Source organism: Rhipicephalus microplus, chromosome 8 (genome assembly GCF_043290135.1).
Source record: "Rhipicephalus microplus isolate Deutch F79 chromosome 8, USDA_Rmic, whole genome shotgun sequence".
Lineage (NCBI taxonomy): Eukaryota > Metazoa > Arthropoda > Arachnida > Ixodida > Ixodidae > Rhipicephalus > Rhipicephalus microplus.
The window spans coordinates 51,863,106-51,890,849 of record NC_134707.1 but is presented as its reverse complement, the minus strand read 5'-3'; the positions used below and the strand labels follow the sequence as shown (position 1 = coordinate 51,890,849).

The following is a 27,744-nucleotide window of genomic DNA, read 5'->3' as shown; positions in this document are numbered from 1 at the left end:
TTTGACACTGGCCAGACATCCATCCATAGCTAGTGCAGCATATCAGTGCTGGCAACCTAGCAAACGTATTGTTAATGTCGCTCTCAGCGTGTAATGGCGTACGGCGACGCATCCAGTCAGTCAAACGGAGTCCGAATAACCGAATGGCGCACAGTGGGGCGTCCGAATTTGCGGTCGTGAGTTTACATTAGGATCAATGGGGAGTGTGGCGGTGCCATGAAGATGTCCGAATAAACGGGCATGTCCGAATTTTCGGCGTCCGAATAAACGGTCGGCGACTGCAGCCGCAACATTGCGCCGGGGTTCGAGCGCGACCAACATCTCGTTTTCGTGGCGGCGGATCACAACATTATGCCAGTGCTACAGAATGACGATGGTCGGCAATGAGGCCTATAACCCGGGGCCTTCAAGTAGCCGCGGCGTTGCAGTGCGGTGCGAATGCGAGAGAAGTTTTGATCTCGCGGCGGTGGACGACCACGTGGTGCTAGCTGTCCAGGGTGTCGGCGATCGTTTTCCTCAGCGGAAGCACACCATTGCAGTACACCTAGAACCTCATTTCGTGCCCTTGAAAGCTGCTGATAAGCAAGCCAGCAGTGTCCGCGATGCGTCGGCAACAAGAGCGCAAGTTCGGGTTCGCGCAGCAGACGGAGCAAACATCGACACCAGAAGATGACGAGTTCAGCCTTGTTCAGGTATCTGCCATGAATTCTTTAACAGGAGGAGGAATGAAAGAGGAAGGACAGGGAGGTTAGCCAGTTCAATTCTCTAACAGGGCCTGCACTCTGCCCAGGAGCTGATTAAAAAACTGACCAGCTACTACGGGTTAGCCTTGCGAAAACACGCAAGCGTCAGTGACATGCAAAGGGCCGTGATGGCCACTTTTTACCATGTCACGTCCACCGACGACGAGCCTCACCATGAGCTCTGCCCACCTGGCCTTGATAGCTGGTGCAAACATTGTTCAGCACAGGCCAAATAGAGCCTGCATTACCTGACAAGTATAGCCTGCCAAAACGTGTAGGGGAGGCTCTGTTGCCGGTATACCAACGCCTCTCTGAACCGCAACTGCTGGGGCGATGCAAAGGCAACAGAACCCAGAATGTAGCGGAAAGCTTGCATTAAGTGATCTGGTCACTGACTTCAAAGGATAAGCATGCTTCGCTGTTCGCAGTGCAAACTGCTGTACATGAAGCAGCTGCACAGTACAATTTTGGCAATTTGCGAGCCTACGCTGAAATGTGCAAGTCTGTGTGCATCAAACCTGCTAGCCTCGCCCTTCAAAGAGCTAAAGAAAAGGACAAACAAAAAGAAAAGCACACAGTGCAGAAAAGTGACACAGCAGAGACGTAAGAAGACCCTCGCAAGCAAGGACACAAAATATTACAGTCCCGAGGCATTTTGATGGGCTTTTACCGACCGTTCAACTTTATGCCAGTTTTCCGAGAATTGTGTTTTGACACGACTATCCTGCTTGCCACAATGCAAGTCTATGATTCGACGAATTTGGATGTGGTTTTTTACAGTGTGTTTCTCAGTGAATTTCCTGTGTTGTGATGTTTCCATATTTCTTAATTATTGTCTAGTTGTTTTTACTCCTAAGCTAATTTCACATTGTGATAACGACTACATTTAACAAGCATGTATAAAATGTTCTTTGCAAAATAAAAACAAAGACAAAAATATTTGCAGAATGTCATGACATCACCATCCCAATGGCTGAAATATAAAAGCAACTATGGGCTTCTACCGTGTTTTGTTGTCACACCAGGCTTTGGGCAACTTCGGTAGTACAGTGATGCATAAAGAAATTCATAATTCCAGAACTACAAGAAATAGCTTAACGAAACTTTGTCATTTATGATTCAATGCAGTTTCCAATAACATGCCAAATTTCACTGCTCTACAACAAAAACTACAGAATTTCGCGTTCGATCCCCACCTTTCCCCTTAGGAGTGGACACAGGTCTTGGCGATGAGAAAACGCCAAAAAAAAATCGATGTTTCAGTTTGGTGATTTTTCATTATATTCATATCGTCCCGCACCTGCCAGCAATAAATGAACTCGAAATGACGCGTCGTTGAGTTAAAAAATGTCGTGTTTATTCATCCCAGCACTTGGTTGGAATGGAATGAAAAAACTTTATTTCCCAGCACTTGGTTTCGCTTACGAAATGGTCGAAAACAGCCCCCTTTTGCGTTGCTCGGATCGCGCTAACCACTCATCAGATCGCGACCATCTTAGTCTCGTTTGAAAGCGCTTCTACTGAGCTCGCTTTCCCGTCAAAAATGAACCTTCAATGCTGCAGCCATTCAGCGCTACCAGGCAAAAAAAAGTGACAAAATCATGCCGTATCATTGGCCCATAGCAGTCACATGAGTGAACAGCGGCTTATGATTGGAGCGCGGGGACTGACAACACTGGTGATCACGCGGGCGCAGCCGCAAACGCGCATTGTCACCGCCATTTCCGAAGTTTTGTAGTTTTGCGATCGAAATCGAGATGCCAAACCGTGCTTGAAAGTTTCACACACTTCACAAATTCGGCAAGTGACGGAAAAAATGTGCTGTGCAGCCCAAGGAGTCATAGCAGCCAGCGCAGGCTACAATGGCAGAGCCGAGCGGGACAGGAGACCGGCAGACGCCGCGACGCAGCAGCCCGACACAAAGGCAGCCTTCGATCGCTACAACTTTTACCAGTGACGACACGCACTCAAAATGCCATAAATCATCGCAACTGCTGAGGAAGATATCTGAAGATCTCGGCCGAAGAGTGCAACGAATTCCACGACGAAGAGGCGTTGCAACACAAGCAATCGCGACGGCGACCACGGTGCCGTCGGAATCAGCCGATTGCAGTGATACTTCAACAAGGAGCCAGAAAACAACGCCGCCGCTTGTGATCAAGACAGCAGAGAATGCTGCTGCAGCAGATCTTGCAGCCGGAGAAAGTGTGGCAGCGACTGTGACCACTGCCTGCAGTACTTCAAGTATGCCCGATCGAGCTGCGAGGATAGACGCGACATTTTTGACACCGGCTGACCGAGAACTCATCGAGCGTCGCGCCCAGCAAAAAGCAGCGGAACTTCCCTCTGTCTCGGCAACCGATCACAAAATGAGTGTTCTCGCGAGTCAGCGCGGCACCGAAAATTCGGCGGCCCCAACGTATACCATGGTTGACCTCGACATGGTGAACAGTTTACTAAACGAACGTTCTGCTTGCCGAGTGTGCCGTGGTCAGTTAACTATCGAACGAGTCGCGCGTGAGTACGGCGTAGCCGTTAAGCTGAAGTTTCACAGCAGCAACTGCGAAGAAGTTGGTTCGAAATGTAGGTCGCGACGGGTTGGTGGCAGCGGTAACTGCAACTCGTCCGAAATCAACGTTCGCATGGCGCGTGTGGTTCAGAGCACTAGGAATGGTCAGACAGCTCTGAATGAAATCTTTGCCGCTATCGGTGTTTCACACCGGAGCCTTCAGACGAAAACGTACCAAGAGTACTTGAAAATGAAGCTTCAGCCACCAGCAACGAGAGCTTGTGCCGAACATTTGACTAAGTGTGCCACAGTGGTAAAGTGCTTCTGCAAGGGCCTCAATTTCGGCAACCCCAGAAATATTGCAGTCTCTTTTGATGGAAGCTGGCACACAAGAGGACACACCTCTCACATTGGGATAGCCACTGTGATAGAAGTTTTTTCAGGTTATGTGCTAGACTATGTTGTGCTTTCTAATTTTTGCCTCGGCTGTGAATGTGGTCCTAAACCCGAGAGCCCAGAATACTCTGAATGGAAAGCAAAACATTCATGCCACAAAAATGCCTAATGCAAGGCTGGCCAAATGGAAGTAGACGCAGCAATGATTTTATTTCAGCGCTCCCTTTCGCTTCATGGCCTCAGGTACACCACCATGCTTTGTGATGGTGACAGCCGATCTTACAGTGCTGTCAAAGAAGCTAACGTGTACGGCTTCATAAATGTTGAAAAAGAAGACTGCTCGAACCATGTGCAGAAGCGCACGGGGACTGCGCTTCAGAACCTCGTGCAGAAGCACAAAGGGGACAGCAGCGAGGGCATCAGTGGCAAGGGCCGCCTCACTGTTGACGTCGTCACAAAATTGACGAGTTATTACGGCTGGGCTCTGAAATCCCATTCAGGGAATGTGGATGAGATGAACAAGGCTGTGCGGGCTAAGTATCACCATGTGACATCCACTGACGAAAAATCTAACCACAGCTTCTGTCGACACGGCCCCCCGAGTCTTGGCGCAAGCATAATGCAGCCATGGCAAGGAATGAGCCCATCCCAAAAAGCAAGTACAATTTGCCAGAGGCTCTGAGCAATGCACTGCATCCTGTTTATGAACGCTTGTTCGACAAGAAGCTCGTGCAGAGATGCACCAGAGAGATAACGCAGAACGCGAATGAGGCCTTGCATTCAGTCATTTGGAGCCTCTCACCGAACGACAAGAACGCGTCATTGTTTGCCGTTGAGACTGCCGTGGCAGATGCTGTTATGCCTTTCAACTTAGGGAACAAGGAATCTAGTTCACTTATTTTGCATTAACTACAGCTAGATCAAACATGTACAGGTAACCAGCGGACAGTTGAGAAAGACTATCGCTAAAGCCCCTAGCTTTCCGCGATTCTGTGAAAAATCACATAATTTACGTTTTTCTGCGGAAATATGAAAAACAGGTCGATTCCACGAAAAATCACGGAATCACGTTTCTTTTTCTTCGCGGGAATGCGAAAAGTCGTTAGTTTGTTTGTAACGCCAGCTAACAGGTTTTCGGGCGCACAATAAAGAATCGACACCGCAGTAGCATGTGAAATAACTTGTTTTTGGTATGAGCTTTGATTGTAAAATGGGCGAGGCACTTCTTTGAGAACAGATATGACTAGTCTAGCGCGAAACGGGGCTGTGTGACGAACTTGCAACCATGCTCGCAACCACCCTCCTTGCTCACAACGCGCTGTCGCGAAGGCGGTTCCGGTTACGCACTCGACGGAAACGCGGAGGCAATCTCTTCGTACTCTGTTTTTTTTTCCACAAAAGAAAAAAAAGTTCGCGTTAGATGTCAACGAATCAATGCGCTCGTATACTTTATTAGTTAATAGAAAAATTATTCATGTTTTATCGTCTTTTAGTAGTAGGAAAAATTTAAGCTGCCACTGATAACAAGGCATAACGGTAGCCGTAAGTAGCCGTAGTCACCTATCGATCCAACGTACTCGCTTTTGCGACTGCACGTGTGCCGTGTGCCTTGTTCTCGTTTGCTTTGGTCGTTCTAGCCACCCTAGCTTTGGTTGAAGATCGATGCGTGAATAGACATGGCGCCTTCAGGGTCACATTTATGTAAAAAGACTGCCAGGGAACGCGCTCGAGAATACAAGCACGCCGAGTTTTACGAACATGGAGGTGTGCTTTTTTGCTGGGCTTGCACAAGAGCAGCCCCGCCGCGGTGGTCTAGTGGCTAAGGTACTCGGCTGCTGACCCGCAGGGCGCGGGTTCGAATCCCGGCTGCGGCGGCTGCATTTCTGATGGAGGCGGAAATGTTGTAGGCCCGTGTACTCAGATTTGGGTGCACGTTAAAGAACCCCAGGTGGTCGAAATTTCCGGAGCCCTCCACTACGGCGTCTCTCATAATCATCAGTGGTTTTGGGACGTTAAACCCCACATATCAATCAATTGCACAAGAACAGTTGACCATCGCCGCAAATCAACTATTGAGGAGCACATCGAAAGCAATCGTCATCGCAAGAATGTCGGAACAAGGGACTCCTCTAAGCGAAAAAGCTGCGACGAACCATCGAAAGATGGAGTTGGAGGTTCAAGAGCGCCGAGGAAGCAAAGTAGACTGCAAACGCTGGAATCCACAATCACGACTAGTGAAGTGAGCAACGATGTTGTGCTCAAGTTCTTGGTTGCATTGATATCCGCAAATATTCTCCTTGAGAAGGTGGACAATCCGAAACTGAGAATGTTTCTGCAGACGCACGTTCGGAATGGCGGATCGGTGCCTGGATCTGACGTGCTCCGCCGACGACTTCCAGAATTGTTCGAGAAGCACGAGGCAAATTTGATAGCTATGTTTCAAGGCACCACAGTTTCTGTAATTATAGACGAAACCACCGACGACCGATCAAAACCAGTTGTGAACGTGTTGTTCGTTCAGTCGGCCAGAGCGGCGAATGCTGCACTACAACTTGTACTCGTGGAAGTGAAATTCGTGACTGAAGTGAACTCATCCATCATTGAACGCATCGTGACAAGAACACTCACGAGGTATGGAGTTGAATTTGAGGATGTATCGGGCTTTGTTAGCGATAACGCCACTTACATGGTGAAGTCCTTTAAGGAGTGCATAAAGCCACTTTGTGAAGGTGCTGTACACATTATGTGTGCAGCCCATACAGTGAACATTGTTGGCAGCACACTGCAGGCATCTTTTCCCCTAGTGAACAAGTTTATCGCTTGTATGGAGAAGGCCTTCCACCTATCGAGTAGAAAGAGAGCTTTCTACAAATCGCATCTGGAAGAGTGCGGAGTTCAGTGTGCCAAAGCACCGCCAGCACCTGTCCAAAGCAGGTGGAATTCGTGAACTGAGGCTGTGGAACAACATTCTGCCTACTTCGAGCACTATCCTTCAGCAAGTCCACCAGAAATATGGTGAAGCAGCGTGTGTTGATTCTCTTCTGAAACTGCTTAGTGAAGACTCGACTGAGCTCAGGTACAGCATGCGGTGCATTGCGGTATTTGAGAAAAAAAGTTTCCAGCTTGCTAAAAGCAGCAGAAGGTGAGCGCGTAGCCTGCCACAAAGCGTACAATGCATTGTTTACGCATTGGGGGTACCTTGAAGCAGCTTCAAAGGAGGATTTTGCAACGCAGCTGAAGAGAGAAAATGTTGCACATAATGTGGCCAATCAAATTGAAAGCAAGATAAAGGCTGCAATGACCAAAGCGACTAACAAAGCACAGGTATACTTGGAGAAGTCCAATACGTGGCAATTTTTCAAGGATGTTAGGTGCTTGGATCCTCTGCAAGTTTGGTGTCTTTTACAGAAGAGGACAGAGTTGACAGGCGTGCCTCAGCTTGCAGAAGAATCACTTGCTCTAGCTGCCGGATGGCAGATTTACCTGAAGACTGCACAAGAACTGAAGACCAGTGAAAGGGACCTGGCTCCATTTGTGTCCAAGCAACAAAATCCAGGAGCAGACTTCGATATCCTGGGCAGGGATGGAGCAGCTTACTCCAACCCTTTCATCAATCGCCTTAAAATACTTGGCGGTACCAATCAACTCTGTTGATGCAGAGAGATCATTTAGTCGCTATGGTGACATTGTCTCCCACAAGCGTCACTCTCTAAGTGAAGAGAGCACCAAGCACCATCTGATGCTGTGCCACAACAGCTTTCTCCAATTTTAATTATTGCAGGCATGTTGCGAGCCTGAAAGTGTGATAAATAAGTTGTTACGTGTGCCTTCTTGCATTTGTTCATTATTGCCACAGAATTTTGCATGTCTAGAGTTGCCACGGAATTTCGCAGATTTCTCCATCTGGAATTGCAGAATTCCAAATTTTCCACCGCATAAAGTTAGGGGCCCTAACTATCGTCGTGCCGTCAGCTCGGAGAGGAAACGTGCATATTCAGCGGCATTCCAGGCAGCTGCAAATAAAAAGCACAAGCAAAAGCCTGCTTCAGACTACTCTGCAGGGGCTTTCTGAGTGATTGTGAATACAAGTGCTGTGGCTTTCATGCATGAAATTTTCATTTTCACAACTTTCTCAGTTTTTTGCGTTTTTCTGAAATACGGATTTTCGCATGTATTGAATTTTGGGATGAGCACTGTGTCGCTAATACTGATTCATTTTCTCAGTATTTTTTTTTTTGTTTGAATGCTATGTTAGTGGAGGGTGCAAGAAAACCTTGATAAAATGTTTAAGGACATTATAAAATTTTGAAATTTTCCAGAAATCACCAGTGAATATTCAGGGCTAAGAGACGACATAAAGACTTAACAACTTTGGGTAAAATTTAGATACTAGCATGAAATTACATATTTGCACTATTTGAATAGTCAGCAATATACAGGTTCAATTATAGCTCTTTTGATGCATTACCTTCTATGCAAGTCACATCCCAAATTCATAAATAATAGTTGTAACTTTTTTTGGATTGATGTAAAGAAAATGTAATTACATATTTTCAATTAGTGTACAAAGATGAATATTCCCTGAAAAAAATATGTCTCTCGGCCTAATACTAATATATTTATCTATCGGGTCCCATGTTTCCCCATTAAAAGCTACGGAGAACTGTTATCATTCATTGGTTGAGAACCAGAAAAAAGCAGCTCGCAGTCCAAATAGATTCACAGGAATACAGAAAAACAAAACATGAGGCCGCCCACGGCACAAGGCTAGAAATAAACAAAAGAACGCCGATGACTGCGACGGTGATGGAGACAGTAGACTTAAGTTGGCCATAGTGGCCAGACTTCCAGAGTTTTTCTGGGAGTGACCAATATGCAAGACAAGGGTTGCCTTTTTGTGGCTGTTTTGAGCAAACAGAATTTCACTCATATTCTGGTTTCAACAATACATCAAATAAAGTGGAAACATGTACGAGTACTCTTGTGTGTTTGCATGCACATGTGGTTGCATTTTCTTTTATGTACTCGGTATGAAGTAAATTGCCCATGCACTGCTATACCAAGGATAAAGTTTTTTTTCTCTGGCACACAGACCAGATGTGCAGCGAAAATCAGCACATTTGGTGATGAAATTTCGGCGAGTTCAACCCTTCCAATGTTCATGCGTGCACCTCTTACGTAGAAGCCTCCTAGTGTTCTGTTATTACGACTTCATTAAAGTGAAAGTAAAAGATTGCAAGAGAGACGCTATTGCATATGAAAACCTAAATTTCTGAACTTTCATGACAGCAGCCGAGCTCACATGCACATGGCAAGTTGTACGCAATGGCAGGAAGAAACTGTAGAAGGAAGAAACCACAAGCGAGAGGAAACGTCATTCACCTGGTCGAAGCTGACGCGTCAGCGGCAGAGGTGGCCGAGGTGACCGCGGCGGCCCGGTTGTCCCTGCGGAAGTGGGCCACCCGCTGCAGCACCTGCTCCACCTGGGCCTCCCGGGCCGGTGAGCTGCCGCGCGGCAGCAGCTTTACCAGCTGGCTGTGCGGCAGGGGTTCCACGCAGAGGAGCTGCACCACCTCGCGCTGCAGCCGGTCTGTCTCCGTTACCGCGCCCACGCCGGGCAGGCTCCGCTCGCTCACCAGCGTCAGTATCAGGCCTACAAAGGGAATGTGGAAATGCAGCAAAGATGCCTCGTCACTTCTTCAATTCATGAGACATCAAGGGCCTTTAAGGTCCGTTAAGAAATATGTTAATACACTCATACCTCAATATAACCAACCCGGATATAATGAAACATTGGTTATAGCGAAGTAATTGAAGAATAGTCTTGCAATACAGTTTTAATAATATACCTTCATAACAAATTTTCAGTTATAACGAACTTAATGTTGAGTGAGATGCAACTTTGTGATGATGTTTGGGTGTACATATTTCAGAGATTGCATATCTTTTGTTTTAATGCAGCCACTGAAAATCTAATTCGACAATTGGAATCTGCAGAAAAAACTGAATAAGCATATCATATTTTTATTCAGCGCACTCAACTATTACAAAAGGTTTTTCACAACCTAGAGGCAAGACCTCGACGTCCCCACATGAGAGGCGCCTGGGCTCGGCCAAATAAACTGCTGCTTTCAATTAAATCCTGTTTCCCCTTTATAAGCCAGGGCCTTAATAGGCTCCTCCACTCTGTTTAACCCACCGAGGAACTCCTCGGCGATGGTCACAGTCAGTTGGGCGTTGGCCTCATCCTGCGTGCTGTCGTACGTGTTGGAGGCCCACGCCAGCAGCCCGTACTTGTTGAGCACGTGGATCAGGAACTCATTGCTCTCCAGAAGCGCTGCGGCTGCCTGCATACACAAGAAGTCCGGTGAGACAGTTTGACAAAGGACACCCACTTGAAACAAGAGGATTACACGAGTGAATGCGATATCACCCTAAAATTGAACTCATTACAGTTTCCAGATTGCCCCCTTTTGCCTGCCTACCTCTGGTGCTTCAACAATAAACCCCTGCCCTGTTGTGGCCCAAAACAGACTTGCCTGCAGGAGGGTTATATCACGGTCATAGGTCTCATTTCGGAGGCGCACGTTGTGGTAGAAGTAAATCTGGTTGAGCAGAGAGTAGCCGTTGCGACGCCACATCCCAGCCCGGAACTGGGCCACCATCACCTGAGCAAGCGAGAGGGCATAGCAAAGAGTGAGAGTAGCACAAAACTTGCATGTAATCAACTGTCACAAGTGGAAAGAGAAAACAAAATATTCACACAGTTGCACTCAAAGGTGAAAGCTGCATGAAGTGTGGAGCAATGGTTCGCTTGTCCTTTGGCAACTAACTTGCGGAGCACGCGCAAAGGGACAGACAGTATGACATTTTATGCTTGACACAAGACACCTGAGTAGAAGTAGCCCAGGACAAACACAGCCCGCCAGTGTCGCTGAAGAATCTGCATTCCTTCAGCGAAGTTCGCATGTGTGGGCTAGAGCGCCCTGGCGTTACAAGCTAGCAGCCTGCTAGGCCTCCATGGCAATAAGAGAGACCATTTATGATGCAGTGGTGACCTCTCTCCCTCCTCCTTTTTCTCTTCTCCCACACCAATCCTCCTGGCCCTCATTTTCCTTTTCGGTCTAAATGTGTAAAAACCGACTAACTGTGTAAAAGCGACTAGTGTAAAAACCGTATTTACTCGCTTAATGAACGCACTTTTTTTTCCTCGAAAAGTCAAAGCAGAGTTGGGGCTGTGCTTATTATCCTGGGCAAATTTTACGGAAACTTTTTGGGATGAGCAGAAAATGTGGTAATGAAAAATAAAGTTAGGTCGCTTAGCCTTTCGCAATTGACATATGCGTACACTGTTTCGAAACAGCTTCTTTGTTGCACTTTGCTCATCTTCGGTGGTTGATGGTGCTATCTTCTGCAAGCTGTCTCCGCGCCGCCTGTGCATGCCATAAAAGCGTTTCAAGGCTAACTTCTCTCGCAATCACTTCACTGCAACAGTGGTATCTGCTGTGATCTTGAGGGGTGCAAAAAGCGTGTGCTACGACACACTCTGCCAACTTTGCAGCAACCTCGCACGACGACCACGCCGCCGCCACCGTTGACATTGTACAGTGAAATCTCGGTAGAATGAACCCCACAATAACGATCTTTTCAGATTAACGAACTTTTAAAAAATTCTGCGCTGAATGCTAATAGCCACAATATAAAATTATTTCACTACTACGTACTTCAGAATACCAAAATTTTCAGAATAATGAGCGTTAATTTAGTTCCATGTTATACTAACAACGCCTCAGTACTACGAACTCATGTTCTGAAATCCATCGCTACCACCGGAACGGTACAGAAGCAGACGACAAAACGAATGGACACCTTGCTTTTGGAAAGACGCGCGACGGTGTGGAGAAAAAAAAAACGAAAAGGCGACTTTCTTTTCTTTCTTTTTGTTGAAACGCCCATGCTCCAAAGGCGAGGGGCGAGGGCAACATGGGAGGGCAAAGTCAGCGGGGCAAAGTGGGAGTTGCGGAGCAGGAAGCATGGGTGCGGAAAACCTGAAATAGCGAGAGAGCAGAAAACTAAACACGAGGAATTTTCTTTTTTTAGCACTTTTTTTTCTTCGGAAGAGGCGATGGAAGCCACAACGCTTCGGGTTTTTCTTTCTTTGTCACTTCTACATGTGCTCTAGGAAACCTTGTTTTTCAGTCGTGTTCATCTTTTTTCGGTGATTACTTATCGCATCCGCAAAGCAGGTCAGCGTTCGCGCTGCGATGCTGCTACAAATGAGTTCATCTCTGCTTGCGACAAAGAAGTGGAAGCAGTTCTCGCTAAGCAAGAAAGTGGATATTCTTCGGCAACTGGAAGGCAAAAAGCAGGCTGTTGTGACCAAAGAACCAAATCGCACCACAAGAATGTGGATAAGCTGGAGGCCTTTGCGCTGCAAAGTATGTGCTGCACGCGTAAAAAAAAAAAGAAAGAGAAAAAGATCACGAACTTCTTTAAAGTAAACGTGCATTTCTTAGAGTACACTTGTGCATTTGTTTTTTGTTGCAAAAAAGTCATTTTGGTCGGTGGAAAATAAGTATTCATGGTCCATTTTCGGTCTTTCATTATAATGACCTTTCAAAATAACAAACGAATTGCTGCAGCCCCCTTAAGTTCGTTATACCAAGATTTCACTGTAGCAAGTAACCAACATTGCAGCAAGCTACCATCTAAGCATCAAAACAAACCGTCAATAACAAGATTAAAGACAAAATATGGCCCCTGCTTCGCTTCCACGTAAGAATTTGCTGTAGAAAAGACAGGCTATATCTTGCGTTCCTTGAAGTACACTGGATAACAAGCATGATGAGCAAATTGCAACCAAAGCGAGAATCTGGGTTGCTCCCAATGTTGTGGAAGTTATCACGATCTTTCTCTGGGTGACGAGCAGTTTTTTCTGGTTTTCCAGAAACCTGCGACGTGATGGCGATGAATGACCTTTCGCGACAGCCATGGTGACAGAAACCTTGTCGTCATCGCTCGAAAATGGCACGCGTGTGGATGGGTTGGGCTTTTAAAGTTTCGTATTCGCAGAAAGCACCCGTCAGTTGGTGCGGGCTGCTTCGAGAGCTTTGCTCATCGTGTGCTTACCAGCTGCAATGTCTCTACACTCACACAGTTTATGGCGCACACATAAAAAAGATGGAAGAAGTGTCGCACACAGATAGGAAGAAAAATAATACGGGACGCGGCAGCGGGCAGGAGGGAGAACGTCGAGGTCACTGAGGGAAGTTCGCGCAATAATAAAAAAACGGAAGAGATCCAACGGGCAAGAAGGCGCCAGGTGTCGGTTAGCGGGACTGCAGCGAATGAATGTAAGGGATGCCAAATTTTGACGACTGAAGTTGGGGGTGCGAGTGCGTTCATTACGCGAGTAAATACGATACGTCCAATCGTATAACACTATGCCAAGCTTCAGCCTCAATTCACTTTCCCACACCATTACTATGCCATACTGTGGGTTAGTAATGCTATACGCGATTTTGTCTGCATGACGCCACATGTGGTTAAGCTACGCTTACCCTCTCCTTCCCTCCTTCCTGTCCTCCTCACCCTGAACTCATTTTCCTACACCCTTACTATGAATGGCTACGCTATGCCTTGTTTTCCTGGCTTTAAGGTCGCTTCTTGATACGCATCCATCGCCAAGGTATTCAGGACCGTCACCTCAACAAGCTTGATCTAGATGGAGCAACATCAGCTAGCTAACAAGGTTGTTTTTGAGATCTGAATATTTTCACGTTTTTGGCGACAAGAAACATTCCCGATATGACGTACAGCCTGCACACTTCACCGGGGTTTTCTGCACTTGGGCACAAGCCTAGAGAACGCAGAATGGACGCAACGCAGCTACATTCTCTGTGGAAAATAACTATCCATCGCAACAAAACCTGTTCCATTGCCATGACATGGTTTTGATTCTTGTTTTTACACCCAAGCAATATTTTAACTCAATTTTATCAGGAAGATGATGTGTCTTCCGTTTGAAATATGAGAATAAAGATTCGCTCGCACCTCTTCAAATCAACTGCTTAGCTGTCACTTTTAAAAATAATGAAAGCTACCTTCCTTTTGAGAAGTGCACTACACAGGTTTATGCCGTGGTCTTATTTAGGCTGTCTGTACCTGCTTTTGGGGCAAGCAGGAGCATCACTGCCTTTATTTAGTTCATTTATACGACGCCCGGATTGTACAACAGTTTTGTGCAGTCCCCTCAAAGTCGTATATAATTGAGGTTCCACTGCAATGATGGCACTGCTTTAACTGTAGAAGTTAAAACTAAGCCGATATAACATGAAATGTACACATTGCAAACAAAACTACAGTAGACTTTCAGGAAACGGGAATCTGTTAAATGGAGCTACTGCTTAAACGAAACTATTGCCTATGCAATGCTTGGTTTCGGGCTGGTATTCTGCACCCATGTTCACGACTCGGTAAACAGAACTCCTGTTAAATGGAACACAAGGTGGGCAAGACGGCAGCAGCAACAACACAATGCTCACACGGTGCTTCATTATTGTGCAGTTTCTGGCCGCCCCTTGTGAAATGCCCGGAACATTGCCAGGACAGCGCGGCAGTTTGGAGCGCGTCAACTGGCGCCAACCCACACGCCGATCACTGCAGATGCGTGCAGTCTGCCCTTCTGGTCCCTCCCCTGAAAGATTGCCCTCGTCCAGCCATGGCGCCTGCGCTATTCCCAAGTGTCTACGCTGAATATCAATCAGATGAAGAAACCTTCGCCAAACCCAGCTCAGTGACGTCATCATCATCGGATATAAAAGGCTCCCAGCAACAGCGCAGCTTCAGTGGGCAAGATGGCAGCAGCGACAGCACAATGCTCACACGGTGCTTTTTTATTGTGCAGGTATATTGTTTTCCAATGCACGATGTATCCGCTCAAATAACTGTTTCTTGCTGCTCCTATATTGCCCACAAACTGATATTTCTTTATTTGTTTCCATTTATGCTCAACTTGCATACTGTGTGAGTTGCCTTGGCTTCAGTGGAGATGTTGAGCTGAACCCTGGGCCAAGGGGTGGTAAGGGACAAAACAAGATAAAACAGGATATTGCTGCACTTCATTATTCCGTAAATTCACGTTTTGAAGCTGTTGAGTCACGTCTCAATGCTCTGCAGTCATCCAGTGCTACGCCTAATGTGCCTATGGACATGATAGACGATTTAAAAAGCTATATTTGTTCTCTAAATGAAAAGGTTATTACGCTCATGGCTCGGAACAATGACCTAGAGAATAGACTGTGCGGTAACAACTTGATTCTGCACGAGATTTCTGAGTCGCCAGATGATGATAAGGCATAGATCAACGTCGTTTCAAAATTTTTCACAAAAAGATTGAGCATGGACTGTCCAGAAATCGAAAGGTGTCACAGGTTAGGCAGACGTTACACAGGTCGCACCCGTCCTATCATTCTGAAATTGCTTGATTTTCATGAGAAAGGTTATATTCTTAAAAACGCATCTAAACTAAAAGGCTCCAATCAAAGTATTTCTGAAGATTATTCGGACAACGTACGTTTCATCAGACGTAAGCTATGGGAGGCGACCAGAACTGATCAGAACAGCAGTTCTGTTGTGTGCATTGTTTATGACCACATATTTATTGATAACATACGCTACAATCCGGATGCGCAATCTAACATGATTCTTCAGTTTAACAATCAAAATACTAGGAAACTGGCACCTCGTTCGCTCACTACTCGCAATTCATGTTGATGACCTCGTGATTTCCCCGATAACTTTCGTATTTTATATATTAATGCAAAAAGTTTATTCAACAAGTTTCCCGATTTCTTGTCACTAACTTTGCCCTACTTTCTGCATGTAATTAGCGTCATGAAAATGTGGTTTCATAGGGACATTTCTGATGCCAAGATATCGCTGCCAGGCTTTAATATCACAAGAACTGATCGAACAAATAGTAGAGGCGGTGGCGTTGCTTTATACCTACGATCAGACTTGAAATTTTCTGTGCTTGCTGCTCCGTCTCTAACTCAATCAGTTTGGTGTAAAATTTATTTTGAAACATCAACTCTTGTTGTGGGTGTTTTTTACCATCTACCTAACGTAACCGCGGACTCGTTGGCTTCTTTGCATGCATTCGTCCAAGAAATAGCTCCTCATCCACCTAATCTAATATGTATGGGTGATTTTAATGTCCCTGATATAAACTGGACATTGTTATCACCGCTACGTCATGCTTCCCAGATGTAGCGCGAGACACTGAACTTCTCACCGACTTTCAGCCTAAAGCAAATAGTCAAAGAAGCCACAAGAGGCACAGCGATCTTAGATCTTGTTTTCTTGTCCCACAGTCTGTGCTTATGGTTGTGAGTGCACTGTTGTGGAGGGCATTTCTGATCATAAAGCCGTTTTTACAACTATTGCTTGTCCTGTACCGAAACCCCCATACATTTATACTACTTTTCGCAATACAAGCAATGCTGATGATACTGGTATTATTGATACACTTAGCACTTCTTTCAGCGAATTCGAAGCAATTAGTATTTATGAAGACGTTGACACTTTAACTAAATTTTTCGGTGATCTTGTTACAATGTGCATCACGAGTTTTGTTCCAATAAAAACAAAAAAGAAACACAGAGTTGCTTTGGATCACACGGGAAATCTTGGACCTTTCGCGATGACTTGGATGTATGCAGCATACTAGGCGCCCTGGTGATGCTCGTGTTGCTGCACAATTCAATGCCCTGAAGGAGGAACTTCGAAGCAAGACTAATGCTGCTTGTGATATTTATTTTCATGTTATACTTCCGGGCTTGCTCAAAAATAATCCACGTAAATTTTGGAGGTCTGTCCTATGAATCGAATTCACCACAGATACATTTGAAATAAATAACACGGTTACAAGTGACACCACTCAGATTGCTAATGTATTTAATGATTAATTCAAATTGGTTTTTACTCTTGATAACTTCGATGTTCCTTCTTTTATAGAGCAGTCTAGCAGCTACATTGACGATATTGTTGTTTCAAACCAGGGCGTGTTGAATCTCATTTTAAAGCTCGATCTAAAGAAAAAAGGTATTCCTGATAATATTGACAATGAATTCCTTATTAGATACTCCTTATGGACTAGTTGATATCTCTTGCCTAACCATTATCTTTCCTCTTGCCTAACCATAATCTCTTGAGCAAGATGGAAAACTGGGCTAGTTGGTGAGCATTCATCGTGGTTAACAGCGCGAAACACCCGGACAGGAGCGATAGAAGGACACGGTACAGCGCTGACTTTCAACTGAAATTTTTATTGAAAACACGAGAATATATATATAGACAGAACAGAAGACCTCGTGACCAAACCAGCCCCCTCAATCGATAAAATTATACACGGCGACAAGGCTTTGTCATGTGCACGCAATCTTGCCACAAAAATAACACATACTTCAAACTATAAGATTCCAATGTCGCCAAGAAAACCGGGCATGAGCAGACGAATGAACTTTAGCCACTATCTAACAAAGATAATTCATTACCAAGTAAGGCGATAGACGGCTGGCTAACGCATTGAGACCCTTTCTTATTTATAAAAAATGCCTCCATAATTTCTCTTGAAAGCTTGTCTGGGTGCTTGAAGAGTACTTTTGTTTTTTCAAAAAGTGGGTGGCATCCACATTCGCGGCAATGCAAAGACAAATGTGAATGCGCAAATCCTTTCAAGGAACTGTGGTGTTCCCTTAGCCGTATATTGACACAACGCCCGGTCTGACCAATGTACTCTCGCCCGCATGAAAATGGGGTTGAGTACACGACATTCTGCATGCACGGGAGAAACTTCATAGTATGTTTGATACTACACTGCTGATAAATTCCAGTCTTCCTGCCTTCTATGCGAGTGTTTACTGCCTGGCAAAGTCCCTTAAGCTTCGTTCTGCTTGAAAACCCAACGTTTAATCTGAACTTAGATGCTACTTTCTTTAATCTGTGCGAAAAAGAATGAACATATGGAATGTAGACAGAACGGCTAAAATCTTTTTCTTTCACTCGGGAGGACTGCCCCTTGACCTCACGCAGCAGCTTATCGCAAGTCGTAGAAATGATAGAGTGAGGAAAGCCTGCATCACGCAGCCTCGCCACCTGATAGTTAACGCTGTCAAGCATACGATGGGGACAACTCTTATTGAGGGCGGACCTTATAGCGGAAGTGGCTATACCTCGTTTAATCAATTTCGAGTGCCCTGATCTGAAATCAAGAAGAGACTTCTTTGACCTCGGTTGATAGGTCCAACACACATGTTCCGCTTTGAAAGACAGTCTAAGGTCTAAGAACTGCAACTCCTCCTTTTCAGGAACCTCAATAGTAAACCTAAGACCTTGTCCCTGTTCATTAAACAACTTTACGACGTCCACAATCGATCTTTGGAAATTTAGCCTATTGACGAAAACCAAATAGTCATCCACAAAGCGGAAAATTCTCAAAGCTAATTCACCTAGGTTATCTTTTATTTTGCGGTCAACGAAACTTAAAAAGATGCTGCTTAGTACTGGCGCTACGCAGGAACCTATGCACACTCCTGCCCTTTGGATAACTGTCCTTCCTTGCCACTGAACGATCGTGGACTTCAAGTAAAACTCCAAAAGCTCTAGGAAGCTAGCAACCGGTATTTTGCAACTCTCGACGAAGCCTAACTCATTCATTTGTCCCTCGATGGTCTGTTGCACGAATTTCAATAACTGTACATGAGGCAGGGAATAATAAAGATCTTCTATGTCTATGCTGAATCCAAAGCAACCGCCAGGGTTATTATTCTGCAGAACTTGAACTACGCAGTTAGAACTGGCGACTTCGAAAGGGTCCCCCAGCTTAAGCTGTGCGAGATTAGTCTGCAAGTACCCTGAAATAACATTTAACCATGACCTTCTTTCCGAGACGATGGTCCTGAAAGGATAGTTCTGCTTATGCGTCTTTACACTGAAGAAGGCCTGCAGAAGGAGCCCTTTTTCTCGCTTGACTTCGTTTGCTACTTTCGTTAATCCAACCTCATTCATCAAAGCCAAAGCACGTGATTTAATCTTAGAGGGATCAACGGAAACTTCGCGAAAATTCTTATCCATTGCTGTGGTTGCTTTTTCCAAATACAAGTTTTCCGGAATAATAACAAAATGTCCTTCTTTGTCAGACTCTAGAATGCGCAAATTACTATTCGCACAGAAATCAATCAGAGGTCCTAACCTTCTCGAACACCTAGAATCCTTCGACGGTTTCAACAACACATCGACGCACTCAGACACACACCTTAGTCTGTCCTCCTCCTCAGCTCGGTGAGCCACTGTCCTGGCTAAGACGACCTTATCCAGCTGTTTCAGACGCGGCTCGAGACAGAATTTGGGCCCTAGTTGAAGGACCTGTAGAAACTTGTCTGGTACTACTTGGTCCCCGATAATGGTCACATTCCCTGTTCCTTTCACTTCTTTCTTCTTAGGTAGCGAAGGTCGAACTTGACTCCATAAGAACTCCGTAGCGTGGTAGGACACTTTAGTCCACTCCTTCAGGAGAAGCCGTCTTCGCGCTTCGGAAGCCTCTTTCGCACAGGCTAAACGCAAAAGATCCTTGTACACCCTCACGTGATGCCACCACTCCGCGCGTAAAATGCGGCACATCCTCCGAGCGTGTCCCTCAGACGGAGTCATCCACCCACACAAAGACTGCAGGTCGGGAGGGCATAGCGACTTCCTGGCATACCAAGACGCTACTCTTGCTTTGCACACGTAAACGGCTATCATCGACGTCAAAAAGCCGGGATTAGTCAAGAAGTCATTAGAACATGGAAAAGAGCCCTTTGTACTAGAAATAACGTTGAGCAAGATGGAAAACTGGGCTAGTTGGTGAGCATTCATCGTGGTTAACAGCGCGAAACACCCGGACAGGAGCGATAGAAGGACACGGTACAGCGCTGACTTTCAACTGAAATTTTTATTGAAAACACGAGAATATATATATAGACAGAACAGAAGACCTCATGACCAAACCAGCCCCCTCAATCGATAAAATTATACACGGCGACAAGGCTTTGTCATGTGCACGCAATCTTGCCACAAAAATAACACATACTTCAAACTATAAGATTCCATATGTTCATTCTTTTTCGCACAGATTAAAGAAAGTAGCATCTAAGTTCAGATTAAACGTTGGGTTTTCAAGCAGAACGAAGCTTAAGGGACTTTGCCAGGCAGTAAACACTCGCATAGAAGGCAGGAAGACTGGAATTTATCAGCAGTGTAGTATCAAACATACTATGAAGTTTCTCCCGTGCATGCAGAATGTCGTGTACTCAACCCCATTTTCATGCGGGCGAGAGTACATTGGTCAGACCGGGCGTTGTGTCAATATACGGCTAAGGGAACACCACAGTTCCTTGAAAGGATTTGCGCATTCACATTTGTCTTTGCATTGCCGCGAATGTGGATGCCACCCACTTTTTGAAAAAACAGAAGTACTCTTCAAGCACCCAGACAAGCTTTCAAGAGAAATTATGGAGGCATTTTTTATAAATAAGAAAGGGTCTCAATGCGTTAGCCAGCCGTCTATCGCCTTACTTGGTAATGAATTATCTTTGTTAGATAGTGGCTAAAGTTCATTCGTCTGCTCATGCCCGGTTTTCTTGGCGACATTGGAATCTTATAGTTTGAAGTATGTGTTATTTTTGTGGCAAGATTGCGTGCACATGACAAAGCCTTGTCGCCGTGTATAATTTTATCGATTGAGGGGGCTGGTTTGGTCACGAGGTCTTCTGTTCTGTCTATATATATATTCTCGTGTTTTCAATAAAAATTTCAGTTGAAAGTCAGCGCTGTACCGTGTCCTTCTATCGCTCCTGTCCGGGTGTTTCGCGCTGTTAACCACGATGAATGCTCACCAACTAGCCCAGTTTTCCATCTTGCTCAACGTTATTTCTAGTACAAAGGGCTCTTTTCCATGTTCTAATGACTTCTTGACTAATCCCGGCTTTTTGACGTCGATGATAGCCGTTTACGTGTGCAAAGCAAGAGTAGCGTCTTGGTATGCCAGGAAGTCGCTATGCCCTCCCGACCTGCAGTCTTTGTGTGGGTGGATGACTCCGTCTGAGGGACACGCTCGGAGGATGTGCCGCATTTTACGCGCGGAGTGGTGGCATCACGTGAGGGTGTACAAGGATCTTTTGCGTTTAGCCTGTGCGAAAGAGGCTTCCGAAGCGCGAAGACGGCTTCTCCTGAAGGAGTGGACTAAAGTGTCCTACCACGCTACGGAGTTCTTATGGAGTCAAGTTCGACCTTCGCTACCTAAGAAGAAAGAAGTGAAAGGAACAGGGAATGTGACCATTATCGGGGACCAAGTAGTACCAGACAAGTTTCTACAGGTCCTTCAACTAGGGCCCAAATTCTGTCTCGAGCCGCGTCTGAAACAGCTGGATAAGGTCGTCTTAGCCAGGACAGTGGCTCACCGAGCTGAGGAGGAGGACAGACTAAGGTGTGTGTCTGAGTGCGTCGATGTGTTGTTGAAACCGTCGAAGGATTCTAGGTGTTCGAGAAGGTTAGGACCTCTGATTGATTTCTGTGCGAATAGTAATTTGCGCATTCTAGAGTCTGACAAAGAAGGACATTTTGTTATTATTCCGGAAAACTTGTATTTGGAAAAAGCAACCACAGCAATGGATAAGAATTTTCGCGAAGTTTCCGTTGATCCCTCTAAGATTAAATCACGTGCTTTGGCTTTGATGAATGAGGTTGGATTAACGAAAGTAGCAAACGAAGTCAAGCGAGAAAAAGGGCTCCTTCTGCAGGCCTTCTTCAGTGTAAAGACGCATAAGCAGAACTATCCTTTCAGGACCATCGTCTCGGAAAGAAGGTCATGGTTAAATGTTATTTCAGGGTACTTGCAGACTAATCTCGCACAGCTTAAGCTGGTGGACCCTTTCGAAGTCGCCAGTTCTAACTGCGTAGTTCAAGTTCTGCAGAATAATAACCCTGGCGGTTGCTTTGGATTCAGCATAGACATAGAAGATCTTTATTATTCCCTGCCTCATGTACAGTTATTGAAATTCGTGCAACAGACCATCGAGGGACAAATGAATGAGTTAGGCTTCGTCGAGAGTTGCAAAATACCGGTTGCTAGCTTCCTAGAGCTTTTGGAGTTTTACTTGAAGTCCACGATCGTTCAGTGGCAAGGAAGGACAGTTATCCAAAGGGCAGGAGTGTGCATAGGTTCCTGCGTAGCGCCAGTACTAAGCAGCATCTTTTTAAGTTTCGTTGACCGCAAAATAAAAGATAACCTAGGTGAATTAGCTTTGAGAATTTTCCGCTTTGTGGATGACTATTTGGTTTTCGTCAATAGGCTAAATTTCCAAAGATCGATTGTGGACGTCGTAAAGTTGTTTAATGAACAGGGACAAGGTCTTAGGTTTACTATTGAGGTTCCTGAAAAGGAGGAGTTGCAGTTCTTAGACCTTAGACTGTCTTTCAAAGCGGAACATGTGTGTTGGACCTATCAACCGAGGTCAAAGAAGTCTCTTCTTGATTTCAGATCAGGGCACTCGAAATTGATTAAACGAGGTATAGCCACTTCCGCTATAAGGTCCGCCCTCAATAAGAGTTGTCCCCATCGTATGCTTGACAGCGTTAACTATCAGGTGGCGAGGCTGCGTGATGCAGGCTTTCCTCACTCTATCATTTCTACGACTTGCGATAAGCTGCTGCGTGAGGTCAAGGGGCAGTCCTCCCGAGTGAAAGAAAAAGATTTTAGCCGTTCTGTCTACATTCCATATGTTCATTCTTTTTCGCACAGATTAAAGAAAGTAGCATCTAAGTTCAGATTAAACGTTGGGTTTTCAAGCAGAACGAAGCTTAAGGGACTTTGCCAGGCAGTAAACACTCGCATAGAAGGCAGGAAGACTGGAATTTATCAGCAGTGTAGTATCAAACATACTATGAAGTTTCTCCCGTGCATGCAGAATGTCGTGTACTCAACCCCATTTTCATGCGGGCGAGAGTACATTGGTCAGACCGGGCGTTGTGTCAATATACGGCTAAGGGAACACCACAGTTCCTTGAAAGGATTTGCGCATTCACATTTGTCTTTGCATTGCCGCGAATGTGGATGCCACCCACTTTTTGAAAAAACAAAAGTACTCTTCAAGCACCCAGACAAGCTTTCAAGAGAAATTATGGAGGCATTTTTTATAAATAAGAAAGGGTCTCAATGCGTTAGCCAGCCGTCTATCGCCTTACTTGGTAATGAATTATCTTTGTTAGATAGTGGCTAAAGTTCATTCGTCTGCTCATGCCCGGTTTTCTTGGCGACATTGGAATCTTATAGTTTGAAGTATGTGTTATTTTTGTGGCAAGATTGCGTGCACATGACAAAGCCTTGTCGCCGTGTATAATTTTATCGATTGAGGGGGCTGGTTTGGTCACGAGGTCTTCTGTTCTGTCTATATATATATTCTCGTGTTTTCAATAAAAATTTCAGTTGAAAGTCAGCGCTGTACCGTGTCCTTCTATCGCTCCTGTCCGGGTGTTTCGCGCTGTTAACCACGATGCATAATCTCTTGCCTAACCAGATCTAACCATTATCTTTCAGAAATCTGTCTCGACGTCTGCTGTCCTTATAGCTTGGAAAACTGGTAAAGTTCTTCCATTATTCAAATCTAGAACCAAACAGCCCTTGTTGAACTACAGACCCATACCTATCACGAGCCACTCTTGTTAAATACTTGAACACATAATTTTCAAAGATATCATTGAACTCTTAGACTGTAATGATGTATTATCTGATGCCCAGCACGGTTTTCGACGCGGGTTTAGTACCATAACCCAGCTCAGTGAATTTTCTCATGACATCCTCCAGGCCCTTGATGCAGGTGATCAAGTTGACGCAATATTCATTGATTTTTCTGAAGCTTTCGACATGGGGTCACATTATAATAAGCTCACTGTTATTCTTAAAAACCCAAACATTAGTTAAGTGGATCTCTTCTTTTCTATCCAATAGGTCTCAGTACATACTCTTTAGGTCATCTTATTCCTCTGCTTGCACTGTAACATCTGGCGTAGCCCAAGGCTCAATATTAGGCCCACTCTTGTTTCCGATTTTCATTAATGATCTGCCAAGTATTCCTGTTAAAATCCGCATGTATGCAGATGACTGAGTTTTGTACCATACGATTAGAACTTCTCATGTCCAGATCACCCTTAATGATTCCTACACATCTTTTCAATCATAGTGTGACACTTGGCAAACGCAAATAAACTTCCGGAAAACTGTACCCATGGCATTTACGAAATGTTCTTCCCCCTCTCCATTTACCCATTCGTTAAATGGGGACCCTTTTGGAAAAGTTTTGCAATACAAATATCTAGGTCTCATTATCACTAAGAGTTTATCTTGGTCTCATCACAATGAATGCACGTGTAATCGTGGGCTTAAAAAGTTAGGCTACCTGCAACGCACATTACGTTCAGCACCTCTCGGCACTCGTCTTCTTACTTAGAAATCTTTGGTTCATCAAATATTGGAATATGGGTTCCTTGTGTGGCACCAGCCCAAAATTTCTGACAACACCAAAATAGAATCTGTTCAAAAAAAAAGCCATACGCTTCATTTATCGTCGCTATGACAGGTATCTTTCACCTAGTTCCCACCTTTCAATTCTTGAGCTTACCAGTCTCTCTTCTCGTTGTCAAGTTGAATGCTTGAAATTTATAATTCAATTCACTCTACACGATTCCCCCTACTCAGCAAGTACATCGCACCCGCTATACCAACAATCACCCGACATTACCATAAGTTAAACATGTCTACTTTTTCTCATCGTATGGTGGCGTTGTTGTTTTTTTTTTTCATTCTATAGAATTGTGGAATGCTCTGCCTGGGTATGTTTGATCTTCATCACTTATGACTTCTTATTGTATATTACTAATCAATGATGTATAGCGAGTTTTTTTATGTTCTTTTGTGTTTTGTATTTCTTCACTACTGTGTTGCTATTTCGTGTATTGTATTAGCCCACTGCTGCGATAGCCCTTTGGAACTGCAGTATGTTGAAATAAATAAATAAATATTTTCCCTGTCCCTTGATGTTCAGTTTACCGAGAGTCTACAGTACACTCAAACCTCTTTATAACAAAGTAGCATTTAACACAAAAGCAAGTTTGTTATATCCAAGAATCGTTATAAAGGTGTATTCCTAACACAATGTCTATTGCAAGATCATTCTTCACTTCCTTTGTTATAACCGACATTTTGTTACATCCTGGCTTGCATTACCGAGGTTTGAGTGTATGAGCCTTACTAAGCCCTAAATTTTTGTGTTTCAATCCACGCATACTGTACAGCTCTGCTCGTACCGTACCTTCTTTGGGTGGAATGGTCATGTAATTCCTTCTCTGTATTCGCCGCCTTAACGACCTACCTGTGTCCGCAGGGGGAGCTCCATCAGCTGCTCGGGCGTCGGCTTGCCCCGGAACTGGAACTCGTGAGAGTCGTAGCCGAGGCCAAACCGGTCCAGGCAAAGGAGCAGGCCCGCCACAAAGCGCGACAGGGGCAGGTGGATGGAGACGGGGCCAGTGGAGACGTCGTAGTCAACGCACGAGGCCGAGTGGTCGGCCAGCTCGCGCCCTACGGCCGTCATGTGACCCTGGGCCCCCTCGAGGGCTCGGAGCGCCTTGCGCAAAGCCTTAATGGCCACCTCGCGGTCACGCGAGCACCACTCCAGGGCCAGGGCAACGACTGGCGCCAGCTTGAGTTGGATATTGATGCCGGTCTCCCACTCGGCCTCAAACTCAACATGCTGTCCCACCTGCGTAAGTGCCAAGAGCCAAGTCAGTAAATCAAGTGGGTATGTCATCAAGCCAGTGAGTCAAGCCAGAAAATGAAGCCAGAAATGGAGTAGGGAAGTTATCAAGTAAGCCAGTAAGTCGAGTCAGTAAGTCAAGCCAGAAAATAAAGTCAGCACGACAAGGCAGCATGCCAAGTCAGTAATAGACAGTCAGAAAAACTTTATTAGCTAGTGTGTTTGGATCGATGCCATGTCTACACGGCCACGCCTGTCGCCGCAATGATACCGGCAGCCCAAGTCATCGCGGCAAGTCACAATGCCGGGTCCCCAGACAAGAGCGAAACCTCACATTCCCTCTAGCTTAAGTGGCACTTCCCCCGATTGTTCTCTACGTGGCGAACCTCCCACCACCTTTTCGGTTGCCTTGCTAATCCTCCACCACAGGGACAGCCAAGTCAGTAAGTCAATAAATCAAGTCAGCAAGTCAAGCCGATAAGTCAGGTCAGCACGTCAAGTCAGTAAGTCAGGTCAGCAAATCAAGCCAATAAGTCAGGTCCGCAAGTCAAGCCGATAAGTCAGGTCCACAAGTCAAGTCGATAAGTTAGGTCAGCAAGTCAAGCCTAATAAGCCAAGTAAAGTCAGTAGACCAAGTAAGGTCAGTAAGTAAAGTCAATGAATAAAGTAAGTCATTAAGTCAGTTAGACATGTGATCAATCAATTGCTAAGCCAATACGGCAGAACCTCGACATACCAAACCTGAAGAAAACAGTTTCATATACAGAAATTTGAAATACAGAATATGCCCTTCCTGAACCTTACTTGAAAAACAATGAGAATAAGGCAACAATTTTTTCTTCTAAGTCTACCTGAACACACCCTACCTGGCGAACAACAGAGTCCATTCCCTGCATCCAGGTGAGGAGATTGAGCAGCGACGAAATTCCGTACAGGAAGCCTTTGCGCAGCTTGTCGGTCCACACGTCAGGAGGCACCGACAAGATGTAGCGCAGGTCGTACAGGACAAACTGAGCCCGCCGGAAAGCCACGTTGGCATGGTTTCGCTCAAACGCCAGCCTGCCCTCAGGGTTCCGATGCTTCTCGCACTCGGACAGGAACGCCCTGAATGAACAAAATGTATTCTGGGGATTTTATGTGCTCCAACCACAGTAAACTTACAGACAGGAGAAGGCTTCACGAGTAGATGGAGTTCTCAAGCGATGAGAAATCATTGAACTGGTAATGTCAATGGAACCATCATTTCGATAAGTGGGCTTCTCTACTCGAAGCAGCAACCACGTTTCGTACAGCTAGATGTGCGAAATTGCAACACCTTGCAAACGTCATGAAACACCCAGCAAACGATGTGAAATTGCAGATTACAGGGTTTTGTATAGCTAGACATGATGTGAAACTACTGATTACAGCGTTTTGAACAGACAGAAGAGCGAAATTGAAACATTGTGAAAACATCATAACGCACCACCAAACGACATGAAATTGCAGAATACAAGACAATCATGAGACATGCGAAAGACACCCAATTAATTTCGACAAGGTCTTTCTCTGATATGCAACTAAATGAAACCAGAAAAATGTTTTTCCATTTCACATTCATCGAGATATGATCGTGGCCACAAGTCACACTTGCGTCCAAAAGTTTTTCGGCATACCCTAGCTAGTCCCAAATAGTCAAGCAACATAGCTGCCACGAATTATGATGTACTGTCTGCAAATGTGTCAAACTTGCATGGCATAATTCCAAGGCACTCCGTATAACATTCAAAGAAAGAAAATGAACATTTTGCTTTGAGCTGGTTTCAGTAATTAATGTTAACTAGTGTGTGATTAGGTGTCTATTATTTATTCAATCAGCCTCAATTATTGCATAAAAAGAATGAAATATGAGGTCCGAGTGGAAGCACAGTTAGTTTTTCGGTTGCATTAATTTCAAGCAAATAAAAAAAATATGCTTGACGTGGGTCTTGGAACATGGCACATCAACTGGTCGTCGAACATGGTAGTATTGCCAGCAGAGTGATCCTCTGCAGCATTACGCAGCCTAAAAGAGCTAAATGATCGGTACTTCTCCCCTCATGAAGCCTGCATAAATGTGCACACCGCGTTTCAAGTCATCTGAATATACACACGGTGCGTGACATCTTTCTAAATTTGATGCGTACAACTGTACATGCTGACACTGAAGGAGATATAAACTGCTCCTTTATAAAACCAGCATTCACAGCTACAACCCTCTGAAAGACCC

At 45.1% G+C, this 27,744-nt stretch overlaps 1 protein-coding gene and 1 pseudogene across 3 annotated transcripts in view; one reads left to right on the top strand and one right to left on the bottom strand.

The window, feature by feature from the left end:
• Ubr1 (Ubr1 ubiquitin ligase) overlaps positions 1 to 27,744 on the bottom strand; it is a 113,264-nt gene that overhangs the window by 58,456 nt on the left and 27,064 nt on the right. For 2 of the 3 annotated variants that reach the window (XM_075871804.1, XM_075871802.1), the window contains 5 exons: positions 26,363 to 26,600; positions 25,116 to 25,502; positions 10,184 to 10,316; positions 9,848 to 9,991; positions 9,031 to 9,301 (listed from right to left, as the gene is read on the bottom strand). In XM_075871804.1, the coding sequence (XP_075727919.1) occupies positions 9,031 to 9,301; positions 9,848 to 9,991; positions 10,184 to 10,316; positions 25,116 to 25,502; positions 26,363 to 26,600 (1,173 nt within the window). Of the gene's footprint in view, positions 1 to 9,030; positions 9,302 to 9,847; positions 9,996 to 10,183; positions 10,317 to 25,115; positions 25,503 to 26,362; positions 26,601 to 27,744 lie in introns of all 3 variants that reach the window. The other variant, XM_075871803.1, reaches the window with a different exon arrangement.
• Positions 603 to 7,466, top strand: LOC142769147 (uncharacterized; annotated as a pseudogene).